Source organism: Globicephala melas, chromosome 4 (assembly GCF_963455315.2).
Source record: "Globicephala melas chromosome 4, mGloMel1.2, whole genome shotgun sequence".
Taxonomy (NCBI): domain Eukaryota; kingdom Metazoa; phylum Chordata; class Mammalia; order Artiodactyla; family Delphinidae; genus Globicephala; species Globicephala melas.
In genome coordinates, this window is record NC_083317.1 from 54,323,858 (window position 1) to 54,344,667 (window position 20,810).

A 20,810-nucleotide genomic window follows, 5' to 3' on the forward strand; every position below is an offset into this window, starting at 1 on the left:
TTTTAGTGATTGTACACATAATGAGGAAGATAAATCTGTATCCTTCACCCCCAGTAATAATCCCTAATGTATTTCCAAATCAAGTAGCTATGACTTCATGATTGTTCTGTACTATTTGTGTTTGAAGATAATTGATGGTTAATTAAATGCATGTGCAATACTTAATTTAAACTTAAAAGACTTTTAAAAACCATCTAATTGGATGAAGCTAGTGATTTGTCCTAGAGCGTCTGTAACAGTTGCCCAATAAACACGCTATAAGAGAACGTGGTTGCCTTCTAGTAGTAGTTCTCGAAGTGTGATCCCCAGGCTAGCAGCATCAGCATAACCTGGCAACTTGTTAGAAATACACATTCTCAAGGCCCACTCCAGACCTACAGAATCAGAAGCTCTGGGAGTGGGACTTAACAATCTGTGTTTTAACAAGACCTCCAGGGATTCCAGTGCCCACTCATGTTTAAGAACTACTGCCCTACTGTGTAATGCAGTCTAACAACTACCTCGATCCTTCTTGAATTTAACTGTGAAGCAGCAAGTAAAGAAATGGTTTTAGTAAGCATACTGGACTTCTGTTCTTGGTTGCACTGTCATATTTTAGCCTTAGAAGATACTTAACAATCCTGTTATATTCTGAGATTCTGTGATCAGAAATGTGCTTTAAGAAATGTAACCTGCAGCCATGCGCAGGAAGTATTGTAAGAGATTGAAAGCAGGAAGACAAGGCCATGGGCAAGAGTGGTACTAGGGCAGTGGCAATGAGAATTACACAGATGGAGAGGATCAGAGCTTTGCAGAAGTCCTTGAAGACCTTCAATGAAATGTTTAAGAAAAGGGAGGATTCAAAACAGATTTTGAAAGTTTAAGCCCTATCACCATTGAATTTCAGTGGACAAGAAAGTGTGATATCTACAAGCTTGAAAATTTACTATGTAGCTCTTCCTTCAAATAATGTTAGAGGTCTGTTTTGATTTTTACACTAGGACGCTCCACTTGTGATATGCACAAAAACATTAAGTAGTCTGTATTAGATTTTTATCTACTTTCATGTTAAACATTTTCATATTATTAGTTGTACAATAGCACATTCCAAAGAGTAGAAAGACAGAACTAATGCTGATGTGTCTTATGTGGATATTGTTGTTAATCTTGAGACCCATATATCACAGAATGGGTTGAATCCTTCATTCAATAGTTAAATACTAATGTTAGACCAGACATTAAGCTATACACTGTGTATGAGGAAAATAAGAGAGCTTTTGTCCTCAAAGAGCTCACTGTTAGTGAGAAAAAAATGTAAGCAATTATAACAACAATGTGATATATGCTGTGGTACAGACATGCACAGGTTGCTGTAGAAACTAAGCAAAAGAAAACATCTTAAGTTGGTTACCAACCACAAACAGTGGTTGATGACTTTTAAAAAATCGTTTTTTCCCCCCAATTTGTAAGTTGTTTAAGTGGAGCTAAGGAAAAATACAATTTGAAAACCAAGACTAATTGCTAAAGCAAAGTTATCCAGGATGTGTTAAACATTTGGCTTTTGTTTTATTGCTAATAGGTTCAACTTCTTGGGGCCGATGGTCTAGAGCAAGATGTCGGTGAAACTGAAGATGATGAATCACCAGAACAGCGAGCCCGGAGACCAATGAATGCATTTCTCTTATTTTGCAAACGTCATCGCTCCCTTGTTCGTCAGGAACACCCCAGGCTTGATAACCGAGGTGCTACCAAGATACTAGCTGATTGGTGGGCTGTTCTCGATCCAAAGGAAAAGCAGAAATACACAGACATGGCCAAGGAGGTAGGTTACAGTGACGAGGTTTTATGGTGACCGTGAGCAACCAATCCTGTAACCCCCAGTCAGTAAATTTGGAGTCCGTGCTAAAGGTCTAGCAGCACGAAGGTGAATCCTTGAATCAAGTGTTATGTAAAGACATACAAGCTTTGTTCCTATTCCTGAGTTCCAAGTCCACCTTGCAAATACTGGTGAGGTGCCAAAAGTAACCTATTACCAAGAAGTTTTTTCGCATTATATATATTCCACTGATTGATGTGGGGGATTGATTTTTATGAAGGTGATTTTATTTATTATGAATGGTTTTTGTTTTTAGTATTTCTAGGAACCCGCTTCTGCTGTCAGAGAATGCCCATAGTAAAGATGACAATATTAATCTAGTTCTGATGCTGAATAGCTTTGTAACCATATCTAAGTCAATCTCTGGGTCTCAGCTTTTCTTTTCTTTTCTTTTTTTAAAATATGTTTTTAGAATGAGAAAGTTAGAGCAAAATTTGTATCCCTTCCAGCGCTAATACTTTTTGATTTTGCAATAAACGCAATTATCAAGAGATTTGCCTTGACTTGTTTCTGTAGGTTGTGCAGCATGAATATTTAAAACCAGTAAATGAATGAATGGCAGTGGAACAGGATGTACTGTGATGTGTGCATGCATGTAAACACTGTGTAGGCAATAGTTGGGGAGAAGTATTTCTATGCAGGAAGGCTATTCAGAGAGGTGGGGCATTAATTCCAAAATGTGAGTAAATTTCTTGAAAAATTGTATTCTAGTCTGTTCCTAAAATAATCTTAAATGAATGTGAGTTCATTATGCATTTAAAATGTATTGTCTAGTGGATTTAGCAAGTAAGGGGAAAGCAAAGCAATATCATTGTGGTTAAACTTGAAAGGAGTAATTCTAACTGTTTCTTGAGCGTTGCAACTTGCAAATAATCTTGATTCCTAGCCACGCAAACATTTGGTTAAGTTCTATGGAAAGATGAACCAGCAGGGGACAAATACAGAGTTTCAAGTGAGACATTTTATTAGATATCTCAGTATGAAGAAAAACAGTTCTTTCAACTGCTGTGGTTTTATTGAGTTTTTTAACAAGCTAAGATGGAACATAAAAATTTCTTATGCAATGTTCAGGGAAATTTGAATCCAGAGTAAATGATTAGCATAGTTGCTATGTAATTAACGATTACGTAAGGCTTCAGGAATTAACTGTATTGTTAAAGACAGGATTTTGACTATGTAGAGCATCTAGAAAATTTAAAATCAATTCCAGTAACCTACATGATTTTAAATGTTGCAGGACATTTTCACGAGCATAACAGTAATTAACAGTAAAATTTTCCTATTAGATAGCTTTAGATCCTTTCATAGTCATGCTTATATGATAAAACAAACAATTATCTGAACCCTCATAGGGAACTGCACAAACTTCCTATAATTAAACTCTTGAGTTTGTTTTTGGATTACTGTTTCTGGATAACATGCAACCTGTCTCACTATACTGTTTGCTTTTTCTTAAATACTGCTACTTTACAAACCAAATAGGCGGCCATTTTTAAGAGGAGGAAGCATTATTTTCATACAGGAATTCCTTTACTAATTACTTAATTAGCTTCACAGTATTTGCCATTGTGGTGAGTAATGAAATCTAAATCTGATAAGGTGCCCCCCCCACTGCAAACTACTTCAAGTAGAGACCATAACTGGATCTTCCATCTCACAACTTGCCTTGTTGCTCTTATGAAATATTGTCTCACTTCTAGTACCAAGTGTGGAAGGTTCAGTTGCTTTGAAAATCCTTTATACAATTGGTTTCTAGGCATAAGTGATACTTGTTTCAACTTATTGATCAAATGGTTTTGAAATTACGTTAAAGTGCAGGTAATTGTGCTGGTGCTTTTTGTGTTAATATTGCAGCCTTAATTGAAATGTCAGTTCAGTCAACAAAAACTTATTGGGTGGCTTCAATGTACCGGGTCTTAACGATTGTTTGTGATAAATATGGTCTCAGTTCCTCAAGGTCCCCTCTCTCCAGGCAGTCATTTTTAAAACAATTTTTATATGTGTAACCTTTTAATTTTAAACCCCCAATTTAAAATGTGTTCTCTATTAGGAACAAGACATAGTCTTGCAGCTTAGTTTGCATGTGAGTGTAAATAGTTATGTGATGTTCACCAATATCTATTCTGTCATTACCAATTGAATGAGAAGTACTTAATTTTTTCCATTCTCTTCTTGTTTTTAAAATATATTCTTAAAGTAATAATTAATACAACTTTGAAGAGATGGGTTTTTTTTTAACCTGTTAAAACTTTCTCTGACTCTTCCCTTGCTTTTTGATTATTTTCTATTTGTGCATCTGGTAAGAGGACATACCTGTTTTGGGATTTGTTTTCGGTTTCTTGAATTATTTCCCAGTACTGATTGGCATTGTTGAAAAAATGGTTGAATGAGGGTTTCATATTCTCTGATGAATCTCATTAGAGCAATAATTAGTTATAAGTAATTTAAAAAATACTGTCCTAAGGATATAACCTGGGTTCTTTTCTTAAATTCGGCAGTGTGCACGATGGTGCAGTGTTGTGGACATTCACAGGCTCTAGCTTCTTCAACTGCCTGTTAGGAGACCCAGAAACAATATTATTTTTCCTTTTATCATTTTCCCTTACAAATATATGAATATAAGCCTGCATTTTTGACTAAGATATTGCTGGAAACTTCCACATGTCACTTAAACTAATAGTCATAGTTAATTAATGGACAGTCAATGTAGAGGATCACATATGTTGTCCTTCAGGTAGAGCAGAGTCAGTGCAAAGGAGAGGGGAGGACCTGGAAAGTTAAGGCAATTTTGAGTGACCTTTATAATACCCCCTCCTTTGGTTTTTGTAGGATCTGAGGCATAAGGCAGAATGCATGCATTTATTAATTGGTTCATTCCAGACTGGATGTTTTACCTAAGCACAAACATGTAAAGTCAGTTATCCCATTCTTCAGAGCAGGGATCTAAGGCTCTTTGGAGTTCGTATCTTGACCACCTCTACATTGGTGGAGCCTGGGATACTCTTGCCTATTTGACTCTAGCATCCTTGTAGTATATACTGCTCACTTTAGACAGCTGAGAGACTAGAGATTTGAGTAAGTCAGTCAAAAATGGTAACAATAACATGTCGTGGGTCTTACGGGAGGAGTCTGCCTGTGCAGAGGTTGGGGTCAGGTTGGGGATATTTCAGAAAAGGCTTTATGAAGTTGATAGAATTTGGCATAGGCTTTGGTACAGGATTTAGAAGAAAGGCAAGGATAAGAGCAGATATGGAAAAGTGAGAACAATTTCAAGAACAAGAAAGTTTTACCCCAAGCCTGGGGTATTTGTATCAGAGTAACAGGAAACGATGATATAAAGGCAAAAAATCTTGGGAGACTGGCCTGAAAAGTTGGAAGTTCAGCTGTATGTCAATAAAAAGCTGTGGAATTAAATTCAATAAAATACAGCTTGAAGGGAAACCGTAATAGCCTTTCGTAAATGTTGGTATCTGTTGTCGTCAGTAGTCTAGGAGAGATTATCACCACAAATCTCCATGGGGTCTTTAGTGATCAGTTCTTCCTCCATGTTTCTTCGAGATAAAATTAACATATTCATTCCCTTGCTTTGATTTCATCGGAAATGTATTCTTCTCCAAAGAAGATTTACCGTCATTTTCTCATGTATTACTCTGAACAGTTTTTGTTAATTATCACATCATGCTTAACAGAATTTGTATTTTTACAAGAATGTTGTGGCATCTTTCATACTACTAAGCTAGAGCAGCAGCTCATTTATCTCCACATTCTGGAGAAACAAGTGTTACACAAAAGTGATTTCTAGGTAGATGAAACTTTGCTGTTTCTTTAAACACTCTTATTTTATATATTTATCCCAGAAATTTTATGTAATATTTTGTTTAAATACTTCCTTACTTAAAAATTTCAGAATGCCTGTTAAATTTTTTCAAAATTTCAACCCATTGTTTCTCTACAAGAATAATTTTATAATCTGTAACTTGGTGAGACTTTTGTGAACAATTGAGTTACAGTCATATTTTTATCTGTATATTAAATGATTCTTAGCGCTTTTGTTCTTTTGAATTTCCTCTTTGCTTTTCCATGAGTCTTTCTTTTCGGTCCACCCTCAGCTGTCAATTGACATTTCTTTCTTCTGTCAGCCGCTTTGGACTGCCTCTAATGAAATGACTTTACTCTGTGTGGGGTTTTCTGAGTATCACTTAATTAGGGGCCCCGGCACTTTGCGGGGAGGTGGGTAGTGAAACCAAAGATTTGGGCTTCATGTTTCCCAGTACTTTTTGTTTCTGAGACCTTTCCCATTCCTGTGTTCCAGATGTCAGGACTTTCTTACTATAAAAAATATTCAAGTGTTTATTTTTGAAATAATAATATCAAGTTTTGAGTATTGCTTTATTCTGCCCAGGATTCCATTATAAGCATTTGACTCATTTAATCCTAAGAATAATCCCATGAGTTAGATGTTATTTTCCGAAAGCTAAGGATGAGGACACTGTGGCCCAGAGGACTTAAGTGACTTATCCAGGGCAGCAAATTAATAGTAGTAGAGCTTGGGTTCTCATACTTGGCCTTCTCCATTCTCAGACCTTTCTGAGTTTCCACATCTATAAATGGCAATAAAGATGCCTGCCCTCACAGGGTCGAGGTAAGATGCAAATAAGGCATTGTGTGCACAGGCATGGTCTGAAGTTTAAAATGCTATACAAACGTTAGTTGTTTCTGATAAGCAAACTTATGTTTGTTTGTATTTGTTACTTCTTTACCTAGTAATCTTTTACTGTTTTTATTAGGGCCTGTTAACACGCTGAAGTGCTACTGAAATACAAAATTAGTCTTTGAAACACAAGAATCAACAAAACTAAAATGCATCATTTGCCCAACTTGGCAGATACTGTCCAATGTGATTAATAATCCCTAACAAAATAGGTGTTCCGTTAAGTGGGCTAACTACTTGATTTCAGAAACATCAATCCATTGTTAGTAAACACTACCATTTAAATATTCAAATCAAATAAAATTATAGGGACTTTATAAAGACCCCATAGCTAGTGATAAAAAAAATAGACCTCATAGTGAGTGACACTGAGAATTTAAACTGAGTCTCTTAAAACTAATTTTTGGTATTGGTTTCAGATGTTAATATTTGGATTGATTCAGGGACCTAATACGCCAATATCCTACAGTAAATCTTGATTACTTTGGAATTTGTGGTCATTCAAAGGGATGTAGGTAAAAATTAACTTTTGTATCGTTTGAAATATTGCAAATTCATGTCATAAACTATTTTTTGAAGAAAAGGTTTAAAGTGTTTAAGGAAATTACTAAAGCTAAGCGAACATATTTTTTAAAGAAAACATTTTACAATTCAAATTAGTTAACATGAATTATCTATTCATACATTTTCAGAAATGTAGATAGTTTTCTTACCCAGATCCCTATCTACCTTTTAAAATGTACCAAAATTACATTTTAAAAGAAATTCTGAAATTTTTGGTACTTTTTAAATAGTGCTAACTGATTAAACTGACTTTCTCCTTACCCAAATTAGGGAGTAAAATTGTCCTTTAAAAAACTTCGTATGTTGAAATGAACTGCCGTTGCCACAGTAATCCTTATAGGCAATTTAGGCAACTGTATATGTAGCCAACTCAGTTTTTCCTTTATGACTTTCCTACAAGAGAACCAAACAATTCCCTGGTCACTTATTCAAGTCACTTTTTGAAGTGTATAGTTTTTACTGGAGTGGCTTTAACATGAAAGTTTTATAGGTTAATGTATAATTTGAAATATTTTTGTTCTGTTGGACTGTAAACTTAACTCAATGTTCTGTCATATAAAAGTCTGATTAATTTTCTTCCTATTAAAATATCTAGTAAGAATAATTCAGATCTAAATGAGAAGTTTTAAAGTTTTGTGAGGGAAAGTTCCTAAAACTAAGGAAGTACAAATTAATGCCACTTCTCAAATATCTTCCTCTCCTCTTCCACCCTGTATAATGTGATTTCTGCCTGCCAATGTGAAAAGGTACAGCTGTCTCAAAATTCATTAGCTGTCTCAAAATTTGTTATGCTAGGGATTCACTTAGCCCCCTGCAGAGTTCTAAGATTTAAAAGTGTGTTATAGCTCTTTAAAAATCAGATAATTCCTTTGTAATCTCTCCTTCATAATTCTGGTAGATTTTTTTTTTTTATCATGGTGATATTTCACATATTTGCACCAGAATCAGCTCTCTTTATTTGTATAGATATTCCCAGGGTCCCTTATTACTGGACCTCACCAGGGTTATCATTCTCTTTCACTCTGTTGAGAAGATCTAGAATGTAATAATAGCTAGAAATACTCCTGGACTTTTTGATACATCCCCTCCCCTCCAATTAGAAACAAACAATTGGAAGACAGTTAATAAGTACATCTCTCCTTAAGGTGCTTTTTAAGATCAGATTTCCCATTCTTATAAATGATCTGCAAAAGTATGTAATGTTGAGACCCAATTTTTTAAAGATTAACATAATAGAGTGTTGTCTTTTGGTATATAGTAATGCCATTGTCATATATGAAGTAGACAGAATACTGTGGCAAAGGGTATGTATTTAATACCATTATTGAATAACAGTGATATATTATCATTGCTAATGAAATGTGGTAGTAGTTGAGGGTGGACAGAAGGGAGCCAGCATTTACTGAGCATCTTGTGTAAGTCAGGATCTGTGCCTATAAGGTAAATTCACTTAGGTTATCTAATCAGTTGGAAATTTGCAAAAATAAAATAGGAATTTTTATATTAATGGGCGATTTTAAAAAATCAGTGTTTTAGCAGGAGGTTAGTTACCTAGGCGATAGGACCAGTAGCCTGTGATTGATGTTCTTGGAGGATAACTGAGCTTCCCCTCCCACCCCCAGCATGAAAGCCCTGCCTTGGGGATCTGGATGGGTGGGCCTGTCTCTTTGGTCCTTTTAGTCCTGTGCTGATGGATTTTTGCCCACATGGTTGACCAGCTTGCTAATACTTTCACTCAGCTATTTGCTTCAGACTATATATAGTCTTTTTTCATTTCTCCCTTACTCAGCTTTCTCTGTAATCCCTTTCCTAATAACCTCATCACAACAAATGATTAAGCCTTTCTGTTGTCTCTTATAGCTGAATCAGAGCAACTGATTGATGATGAGCCCAGTTCCAAGGACAGACATCCTCACACGCTGAGGGTTCTTCCTGCCTCCGCCCTCACTTGGTGTTCATACACTGCTTGTGTTGACCTGTATGTCTTTTCATGAATTTATGGCATCTCCATCTAAGGACAAGGGCTGTGTGTTATTCTTTTCTCTGTCTCCTACATTCTTAACCCTTTTGCTCAAATATATACTTGACTGAGCTAATGAATGTTGTTTTACATCGAGTTTAAGAATCTGCAAGGTTAAAATTGTAATACATTTATAGAGCATTGACTCTCATAGTGAATTCTCAGTCACCATTTTCCATAAAACCTCACATACTCCAGGCGTTTCTCTTGCCTTTTGTTCTTCAACACATAGGTAGCTTCCCCTTTTACGAACCCTCTGCCAAACCATTTTTCATGCCTGAGCCAGGGGAAAGTCCGTGGACCATGTATAAGAAGAAGTAACATTTTGATTACTGATTGTGGATTGTAAACAGTTTGAAGACAGAGACTCTAATTTATGCTCTTTTAGTCCCCAGTGTCTAACCAGTGTCTGTCACCTAGTCGATCCTCACAAAGTATTGAGATGGATGTGGATGGGTGGGTAGAATAAGTGCAAGAGAAAGAGATGTTTATGGTCAGTGATTGTCTCTGCTTTATGTTATCTTCAGCACAGCTCCACATCATAAGTTAGTTTAAGCTAGCCTTTATTAATACCATCAGTGCTTTTAAAAATAGTTGATGCTGGTAATAATTCATTCATAAGAATGACAGTATTATCATTTTCATTACACATGTTGATTTTCATCAAAGCAAATTGCTAAGTGATTCTTAGAAAAGGATGTAATATTTACTGGGAAAGAACTTACCTAGCAGATCGACAACATTGGAGGGGAGGAAGGGGACACCTAAGAAACAGAAGAAATCTGAAGGCTAGTGACATCCATCTGTGTAGTCCCATCTGTGAATTGGGACTTCTTTTTTTTTTTTTTTTTTTTGCGGTACGCGGGCCTCTCACTGTTGTGGCCTCTCCTGTTGTGGAGCACAGGCTCCGGACGTGCAGGCTCAGCGGCCATGGCTCACGAGCCCAGCCGCTCCGCACCATGTGGGATCTTCCTGGACCGGGGCACGAACCCGTGTCCCCTGCATCGGCAGGCAGACTCTCAACCACTGCACCACCAGGGAAGCCTGGGACTTTTTTCTTCAGAAACCACCGAAAGTACCCAAAACTTTTAAAATTTCTTATGACAAATATGTTAAATTGTTTGATAGTCTTTTGTTACGTTATAGAGTGGTGACCTTTGTCCAAATGACTTTTCATCTGACAGACCAGCTCGTGTGCGTTTTGCTGGGACAAAATAATGATGCATGTGCCTGCTGCTTTCATCTCACCCTATCATTTGTCACTTTCCATCACCAGACAGCAGGCGAGGCTATTTGTCTGCCTCAGCTTAACATGTAAATCCCCCCATGCATGTGAATGTGCTGGGATAGAGTACCTCTTACACTACATTGATACCTCCAAATTTATTCTGTTATGTGATGGTAAATTCTAGTTTGCATCTGGCCTTGTATCCCATTTTAATTATTTTTGTAGGAAAAGTAGAACTGTATCTTACTGTTTTTTACGCTTACCTTCCTTCCTCCTGTACCTATGTATCAATATGCAGATATACAGCTTTTAGTTAAAAAAATTGATTATTCAGAAAATTTGAATTAAGGGTGATTCTAAACCATTGACTACTAACATTGCATTATATTATTTACAGTACAATTTTCATTTATATGATTTAAAGTGAAGTGGTGGAAAAAGTTTGTTAGTTGGATTACATATACTTTTCTTACACTAAGGGTAAAGGAACCTTTTTTTTCTTTAATGAGTTAGATAAACTCATTAAATAAACCTTTTTTTCTTTAATGAGTTAGATAAACTCATAAACTTTTGAGCTTACACTAAATTAATTTTACACACAGAGTGACCATTTTAAAAAGCAAGTGTAGGGGATTGAAAGAATTGTATTAATTAAATAAGGTATCTAGCAGTAATATAACAAAATCATTGAAGAATACATGAAAAATACATTTTATCAGATAACATAACCATTGGTAATATAACATGAATAGCAAGAAATATATTTTTGTTTAATTATCGCCAGGAAAGGGAAAGAAATGGCCAAGTTGGGGAAAAGGGAGAAAAACCACAGAAAAGTGAAGGAGAAAGGAAGATATTAACAGTGAAGTTTGAAACCTCCAAATAAAGACATACAGTTTGTGATGGATTAATCTGCAACATCACACATCACAGCTCTCAGCATGTTCACTTTTGAGATCACATGTGCTCATTACAAAACCCTGGGATGTTACCAGGTGCAGCTACACTTTTTAGATGGAAGAATTGAGGCTGAGAAAGGTTGTATAATTTGCTTAATGTCCACAGCTGGCTAATAGCAGAGGTGGGTTTTGAACCCAGGTCATCAGAGTCTGCATCCAGTACTCTTTCTTCTACATGGCCCTGCATCTTCAAAGAACTAAAACGTTCTGCATCAGTTTGCCCTACTTTGTTCCCCTTCTCCCATTCGTGATCTTGGTGCTTTTATCCCACAACTGATTACTTTGCTCTGTTAGGTGTCCCTGCATTTGCCTGTACAGTAAAGCACAGATTTAATTTTTAACATACTTAGTAAATTAAGCAGTGAGCAGAATCTAGTTACTGGCCCTGGGACTGACTCACATTTTGTAAGGTACTTGATACCTACTTTGAAATAGGTGCTGCTTTACACACCACATTATGAATAACTCCCTTTCTTTACCAAGGTCAGGTAACTTTTTAGATCCTAAAAAAAAAAGAAGAGGATTAAAAGATACAAAATGTGTTGCCTCTGAACCCTCATCCCACAAATGAACTTTCTAGCAGATAAATTCATGTCCTAGCTCTAAAGCCCTGTACTGAGATTGTCATTCTTCTACAAGGAAAGAACTTACTGAAAGTGTTTTTCTCATTCATTATCTAAATAGGGGAGTAAGGTGAAGGTACTTTTTCAATCTATGTGTTAATTAAAGTATGTTATCTGTTCTTTATTTATAGTATAAAGATGCATTTATGAAAGCAAATCCTGGCTACAAATGGTGTCCCACCACAAACAAGCCTGTGAAATCCCCAACATCCACTGTCAATCCACGGAAGAAACTGTGGGCCTTCCCGTCTGACTCTTCAAGAGACTTGTCAAGCCCCAAGAAAGCAAAGACTGAAGAAATGCCTCAGCTTAACTTTGGGATGGCTGGTGAGTTTAGACACTAATTTCACCTGTTCTTTAAGAACAGGTCAATTCATTTAGGCAGTATTTTTAACAGATAATAGAAAGAGAGAGAAAAGCAAAATTTAACCAATAGGAAGCAATGGCAAATATGCAGCATAGCTTAAAGCTTTGGAGTATAACATACATAGAATGTGTATATATAATATAGTTAAGTTAAAGAAAGGAGGTATGGACCAAGTGGTTGAGTCATTACAAATATGTGTGGATTCCTGACATTGACATTACGGAAAAGCAGACAGCAATGTGGAGATTGTCCGGAGCTCAGGGAATTTTATAATGTAACAAAATAGCTTACAAACTCATTCACAGTAAGCACCTTAGTTATCTTGGATACCAAAAAAAACACAATTATGTAGATCATCTGAGGTTATTAAACATCGAAACCAAGAGTATGAACAACTCTATCACAAATCTGTGATGGATCTGACAGCTGTTTCTTAGAGGGAATTTCCATCCTACCCTCTCTCTGGCCCCCATTCCTGTTACGGGCCAGGCAAATTTAACATTCCAGATGGTCCCATTTGCTATGAGACCTTAATACTCTTTGGGTGGTAAGGAATGCTACAGCATTTATTACCATGAAATAAAGCATTTATATTCACCCTGCAAATGATTCTATCTTCCATGGCTATTACAATACCGTAATCAAGAGAGGAGTTTTCCGGGATGAAATAGGGAGATTGGGCAGGATGGAAGCATTGAAGTTGGTGTTGAGCTATAGGGTTCCTGTTTCATTATTACAAGCAAATTTTCTTAAAGATGAGAGCTCTGAACAGTTTGCAAAATGGAAAGCTTGGGAATGGAAGTTAAGCAGTATTGTGATGACACTTCATTTTTTTAATAGCCAGTAGGCCTAATGAGATTTAACAGTGTAGTGTGTGATTCATGGTATAACAAAGTGTGTGGTGATGTCATATATAAATCTAAGAAATGCAGTCTGATGCAATGGCAGCATTCTGGGGGAACAAAGTCTTCAGGTGATTGTTATGTAAGTGTCTGTAGTATAATTCTAGGTGAGCTTCCAAAATGATGCTTTTGCATATCCCAGAGGAATCAGAATAGAAATCTGTCCTTGTTTTAGCTGTTACTTTGTATAATTTTAGCTTCAACCCACTTGCTAGTAGTCTTGGTGAGCTCTCTAGACTCCCCAGATTGTGTCAGTAAGAGTCTCTTATAAAACATTTTATCATCAGGACCAAATAAGAGGATATTATTACTGGCTTCTAAATAAATTCCTTTGATTAGCATTTATCTTCCATTGCTTTTTCTCCCAGTTCTAAATCTAGATTGGTCTATGTAGGGTTTTTTTTTTTTTTTTTTTGCACACAGTGGCTCTTCAAAAACCAAAAGTAATTGTAGATAAACTACAGAAAGCAGTGAAAGATGTCTGCCTGTAGCACCGTTTCTGACAGTTTATTAATCTACCTGTTATACCTACAAATTTAAAGTGGGACCTAGACTTCAACCAGGATATTTACAAGTCAGCTTTTATTTTTTATTTTTTAAAATTTATTTATTTAATTATTTATTTTTGGCTGTGTTGGGTCTTCGTTGCTGCACGTGGGCTTTCTTCTAGTTGTGGCAAGCAGGGTCTGCTCTTCTTTGCGGTGCGTGGGCTCCTCATTGTGGTGGCTTCTCTTGTTGCAGAGCACTGGCTCTAGTCACGCAGGCTTCAGTAGTTGCGGCTCGTGGGCTCGGTAGTTGTGGCTCACAGGGCTCTAGAGCGCAGACTCAGTAGTTGTGGCGCACGGGCTTAGTTGCTCTGCAGCATGTGGGATCTTTCCGGACCAGGGATCGAACCCGTGTCCCCTGCATTGGCAGGCAGATTCTTAATCACTGTGTCACCAGGGAAGCCCCTACAAGTCAGCTTTTAAAAACAGCATTCTTTAAGCAAAATACAGGAAAGAAGGAAAACAACTTTCTCACATTTATCTCATTATATATAAGGGCCTGTGACGGATGTTGGAAATCCGTGATCAGAGCCCTTGTTAAGCTAGTGTATAGCGGATAACATTGGTGTGATGTTCCTTTTTAACACAATGAAAGCAAATTAATTTGCCTTTAATTGAAACATGGTGCTTAGCTGTTTAAATCTAGGGGATACTTTAGGGCTTTTAGAGGCCAGTTTATGCTTTTCCTCAGCATGGAATCTCATTTTGCTTTGTTTTCCCAATAGTCCTTGTCACATGACATTTTGCATTTTGAATAACCCCAAAGCAGTCAAGTGTATAATTTCCAAGGAGGGAAAGCTATGTAGAATTTAATTTAGTAGAAGCCCTCTCGGTGAAGGGAAAGCAGCTATTTATATAAATATATTTTTGATATATCCAAATAACATTATATAAATTAATATAAAAGATGATGATTTCTTGTCTGTGTTTTAGTGTCTATACAGCAAAGTCATATTGGTATATAAGTTAAATAAATTATGGAAGTATGTTCCTATTTTACTTTATAATTTGAACTAACACATTTTTATCTTTATTAGAATGCAATTATGCACTAACACGTTTTTATCTTTATTAGAATGCAATTATGCAAGACTCCTGATCTCTAGAATGGCAGCTGCAAAAGTATTTAGCTGCCCAAAGAACCAAAGTACACCTTTACTTTCTGCTAAATTCATTTCTCTCCCCTGATTTTTATTTGCCAGTAGATTTACGTGTCTCTTTTAGCAGCCAAAATAGTTCATAAACTTAACATTTAATTAAGGATGGGCTCTTAAAACAACAACAGAGAGCCTTATTTCAGCAAACCAGCTCATGTTCCTCTGTGTATTCCTACGTGGCTACCTTCCAATATGGAGCTGTTTTGTGACCACCTGATTGTTTGGTGACATATTTTCCCCTCTACTAAGCCGTTCCTAACCTCCTTCCTTCCTTTCTTCCTTCCTTCCTCCCTCCCTTCCTTCCTTCCTTCCCCTCAGATTCTTTTTTCAAAAAAATATATATTTTTTTAATTTGACTATATGTAAGATGTGGTCAGAGTTGCTTCATGAGTTCCTGAGACAGATTGTATTCAAAGATGTACTTAAGGGCATATCTTTAAACAAAAAAATCAAAAAAAGAAAGAGAAGAGAGACACCTTAATGTCTTCAGGTAACACTATGCCCGGTCCTCATTTTGAATTGTAGAGAGATTACTAAAATAAAAAGTGCATTTATTGAGGACCAATATGCACTGGGATAAGCACTGACTTAGACAGTTTCAGATATGTTAGTTCATTGAAGTTCTGAAATTTAATTCATTTAAGACAAACTTAAAGTCTGTAGGTTTCTTATTGTCTGTACTTCCCCTGTTTAGATATAATCCTGGGTCATAGATCTACCAGTTTGCTTTCATTTTCTCTTTCTTTTTCTGTTGATTATTGAAGGAATGAAAACAAAGATCTTTGGTAGTATAAAAAGGGTTCATTTTCAATGTTAAAGGTATTTCGAGGCCTTTCAAGGAAGGGCCTAACTGTACCCCTAAGATTTAAGATGTTATAAATATATCATTGTTTAATTTAAATTTATTTTTGAAAGTTTTAAAGAAAGAATATTTGAACAAAGCCCACTAGATTTTTGGAGTCCCCTTTGTAAAATACCTCCCTGTTCTCTAGTTCCTCTGATGGCCTTGTTCTTTTTATCAGCCTGATATCATGTGGCAGAAATAACAATTTGAGAATAACAATCTCAAGTTTCTTAGAAGACAAGTATAAGCACTCTTTCGTTTAAAAAAAAAAATCCATCCAGACTCCCCATGCAGTAAGGAAAGAAGCATCACATTAGGAGATAATTCATGTTATAAACAGCTGTGGTATTGAAGAAAGTATTTTGTTGGAATGGTGGACAGCAGTGGTATTTAAAAAGCTCACAAAAGTATGAGTACTAAGCACATGTACCCCGGGTTTTTCCTTCATAAAGAGTTTCAGAAGTTTTCTGTAATAAGTTACATGTGGTTCTGTTGGATTTCTGATTGCTAGTCTTCGTGAGTATTCTTTTTCGACTCGACTATATGTACTTCGTGGTTATGAATTGACGATTTACTTGTTTTTGACTTATTTAGATCCTACTCAAATGGGAGGCCTGAGCATGCTGCTTTTAGCCGGAGAACATGCTCTTGGTACACCCGAGGTAAGTGGTCCCTCATCCCTCTCCACTCTGCACCTGCTGCGGGTCGAGAACACAGACATTTGTGTTCTGTTCACACTGTTAGTTCTACAGTTTCACTTTTTACAGCTCATGAATAAACTCTGCTTTTAATTGTTTTCATTAAGATCTCTATGTGCATTATGTTGTGCCTTGAGGGTAACAGAGTGGGGTACATAAACCCAAAAGGACACAAACACAAGTCAGGTGCAGATTTTGAGGTTCCCTGAGCATAGGAATAAGACTTGCAATGTACAGATAATTAGCATTTGCCATGACTGTGTCATGGGGTCCATAGGGTGGATCCTATGATTCATTCATTCTATTCATAACATTCTCTGCTTTTGTGATGTTCTCATTAGACTTGCTAGTGAAAAGATGAGAGTTAAAAAAAGCATGAAACTGTCAGTCTCTCTGGTACCTAAATAAATACAAACGCCTGTTTTTGAAAATCAGGAAACATGGCATTCCAAGATTGCTTATTTTTTAAAATGGAAAATGAAAAAGGACCCAGGCCCTTATGACCTTGGTTTCATTTTTTATTCCCTTGTATTGTTATTGGGCTGTTTTTGCTAAATATTTTTAAGTAGGGTTTTGATAGGCAGGTAGTATCCGGTAGCCATGCATAGTTTGCATTTGTGGAATTCCTCTATTTTCCAGACCCATTTAACAGAGGCCAGATGCAGTGACCTGCAGATCATATTATTTTACCAAACTCAGGTCCTTGAGCTGGAAGTTTTTCAATCCCCAACCAGAGTTGCTATTTAGGACAAAATAGCAATTTTATTGCATATATATATATTTTTTTCTTTCTTTCTTTCTTTTGTTTTTTAAGTCGTGTGCGTGCTATATGGATTACAGTTGAAGTCTATTCAGATAATCGTTTTAGAGGATACCACATAAGATATTTACATCACAAAAGGTTTTTATCATTTACAGTTTGTATTTGGGATCCATAGTAGTTGACCATATGTTCAATTTGATTTAACTTTTTATTTCTGTTCAATTCAGTGTAGCAATAAATGTGTAAATTTGGTGGACTGGTAGTTATTTACATTGTACTAATCTTTAGCTAGAAAAAGTGAACATGGCACTTTGTACCTTTGCATACTCATTATTCAGCATGTTTATACTTCCTCACACAATAGCCTTCTCTGGCATCATTTTACTTTCTAACACATGGATGCTCCCTAATAGCAAGCAGACTAACTCTCACTTGGGTGTAGAGTATCCCAAGCATGTTCCCACAGGTGAATGTTGGAGTAATAATGCACATTTGACCTTTCAACACAGTCTGACTCATGATTTCCAAGAATACACTATATTGTGAGAGTTAGTATCATCTTTTCTAACAGATTAGATAATAATGGAGTTTTCTTCCCAATATCTATTAGCATTCCTTTTAACTTTCAGGAAAAAATGTAAACAAACATCTAAGAACTTACAGATAGATGCTATCTATCTGTAAATGCTAGTCAAAGAAAGGAATACTTTTTTTTCTTTGATTAAAGTTTCTCTCTTGGGCTCTTTTTAGTGAATAGCTCTTCTCACAGCTTTTAAGGACAGCAGAGTTTGACACAAGCAGTTTAAACCATGCATTGGTCAGCCTTCCATTTCTGACGAAGGGGAACTGTTTTTCTTGTTTGTTTGTTTGTTTTACATCTTTATTGGAGTATAATTGCTTTACAAGGGTGTGTTAGTTTCTGCTTTATAACAAAGTGAATCAGTTATACCTATACATATGTTCCCATATCTCTTCCCTCTTACATCTCCCTCCCTCACACCCTCCCTATCCCACCCCTCCAGGTGGTCACAAAGCACCGAGCTGATCTCCCTATGCTATGCGGCTGCTTCCCACTAGCTATCTACCTTACGTTTGGTAGTGTATATGTGTCCGTGCCTCTCTCTCGCTTTGTCACACCTTACCCTTCCCCCTCCCCATATCCTCAAGTCCATTCTCTAGTAGGTCTGTGTCTTTATTCCTGTCTTACCCCTAGATTCTTTATGACATTTTTTTCCTTAAATTCCATATATAACTGTTTTGAAAATTCTCAAGCTAAAGAAATAAAGTTAAATGGCTTAAAGAAGTAAACCATACAGGAGAAGGGAATTTATGCTAAGGAAGAAGTTGCCAGCACTTAGGTCTTTAAGAACCACTTCTAAGAATACAACTCTTTCTTCATAATCTCTACTTTTCATCTCAGATATATTTAGGTCATTATTGAAAATAATCTTGAGATACTGAAATAATAAAGCAGCAAAATTTGTATAAAATAATGCTGTCTCTAAATATAATTAGTTTGAGAGTTTATGTCATAGGTATCAGTAGATTTCACTTAGCACCTAATTTCTATGCAATGTCTTATTCCAAATATGTAGACATAGTCATAGAACTTTAGGGGCTTATGTACATTGGCAGATGACAAATACAGTGAATACATACTTATATTTTTAAAAGAAAATTATAAGTATAATGAGATAAGGAGAGAAGTACAGAAATTTCATGCTTCTGACATTTGGAACAATTACTATGAAGTCTGTTTATACTATTAGGTAGGACCAGTCAAATAAAGTGACATTTTACAAAACTTCTGCCGCAGAGGAGGTCTAATCGTAATGGCTTTTTAAAATGCCACGAGAAAATTCTTATTCTGAAATATTTTATTTAAAGGGAGATTTTCCTTTGTTCAATAGCCTAAAACCTAACCACATAGAAAAAGTCCTCAAAAGTCTATTTTTTTAATATAGAAAATTTAATATAGGTAATAGCTGTATTTTTAAAAACAGTTCTAGAAGGTAGAGAGGCTTGCTGTTACGGGAACAATAAAATTCCAGGTTAAAAGCTTCTTTGGCCTGTACAATTTCCCAGATCTACATGTGATGTGCTCTTAGGGTTTTCAGAGAGAAATTATATGTTCTTGAGATAGCAGTGAACAAATAATAACAAGCAAAATGTTTGAGTTTTCTCCTTTTTTTCTCAGTCTTCTGATTAACTCTGAATCTGCCACAATAGATTTTTGGCGTTATCAGGTCAACATTTTTATATGCTACTGTTATTAAGCCAAGCTTGGTTCTGTGATTTGTGTCTCTGATGAATAAAAGGGATAAAAATGGCATTTATAGTTTGTTTGTTTCTTTTTCACATAAATGATCAGTCCTGTATTTTCTTTATACCCAGAGTACATTGAAATGCATTACATACTTGGGATAAATTTTAAAAAGCAGTGTTTGTTATTAAAGAGTTTATGGATTTAAGAAGCAAAATAAATGTATAGGCATACCTCATTTTATTGCAGATATTGCATTTTTTTACAAATTGAAGGTTTATGGCAACCCTGTGTCCAGCAGGTCTATTGGCAACATTTTTTCAACTGTATTACTCGCTTCATATCTCTGTGTCACATTTTGTTAATTCTTGCAGTATTTCAGACTTTTCCTTATTATTATATTTGTTATGGTGGTCTGTGATCAGCGATCTTTAATGTTACTACTGTAATTTGGGGAGGGGGTGCTACAAATCACACCCATATGAGACAGCGAACTTAACTGATAAAGGTTGTGTGTGTTCTGACTGCTCCACCAACCAGCAGTCCCCCCCTCCCCCTCATCTCTCTCCCTCTCCTCAGGCCTCTCTATTCCCTGAGACACAACAATGTTGAAATTAAATCAGTTAATCACTCTACACTGGTCTCTTAAGTGTTCAAGTGAAAGGAAGAGTCACATGTCTCTCATTTTAAATCGAAAGCTAGAAATGATCAAGCTTAGTGAGGAAGGCATGTTGAAAGCTGGGGAAGGCTGAAAGTGAGCCCTCTTGCGCCAAACAGCCAAGGTGTGAATGCAAAGGAAACGTTCTTGAAGGAAATTAAAAGTACTGTTCCATTTAACACACAAATGATAAGAATGTGAAACAGTCTCATTGCTGATATGGAGAAGTTTTAGTGGTCTGGTTAGAAGATCAAACCAGACACAACATGCCCTTAAGCCAAAGCCTAATCCAGAGCAAGGTCGTAACTCTGTTCAATTCTGTGAAGGCTGAGAGGTGAGGAAGCTGCAGAAGAGAAGTTTGAAGCCAGCGGAGGCTGGTTCATGAGCTTTAAGAAAAGGTGCCATCTCCATAACATCAAAGGGCAAGGTGAAGCAGCAAGTGCTGATGTAGGAGCTGCAGCAGGTTCTCCCAAAGATCTAGCTAAGATACCTCATGAAGGTGGCTACACGGAACAGCAGATTTTCAGTGTAGATGAAACAGCCTTCTACTGGAAGAAGATGCCATCTAGGGCTTTCATATCTAGGGAGGAGAAGTCGATGTCTGACTTTCAGGCTTCAAAAGACAAACCCACTCTCTTGTTGGGGGCTAATGC

At 36.4% G+C, this 20,810-nt stretch overlaps 1 protein-coding gene across 10 annotated transcripts in view; it reads left to right on the top strand.

The window, feature by feature from the left end:
• BBX (BBX high mobility group box domain containing) overlaps positions 1-20,810 on the top strand; it is a 277,999-nt gene that overhangs the window by 185,102 nt on the left and 72,087 nt on the right. For all 10 annotated transcript variants that reach the window (XM_030836707.2, XM_030836705.2, XM_060298038.1 and 7 more), the window contains 3 exons: positions 1,559-1,801; positions 12,092-12,287; positions 16,370-16,437. In XM_030836707.2, the coding sequence (XP_030692567.1) occupies positions 1,559-1,801; positions 12,092-12,287; positions 16,370-16,437 (507 nt within the window). The remainder of the gene's footprint in view (positions 1-1,558; positions 1,802-12,091; positions 12,288-16,369; positions 16,438-20,810) is intronic.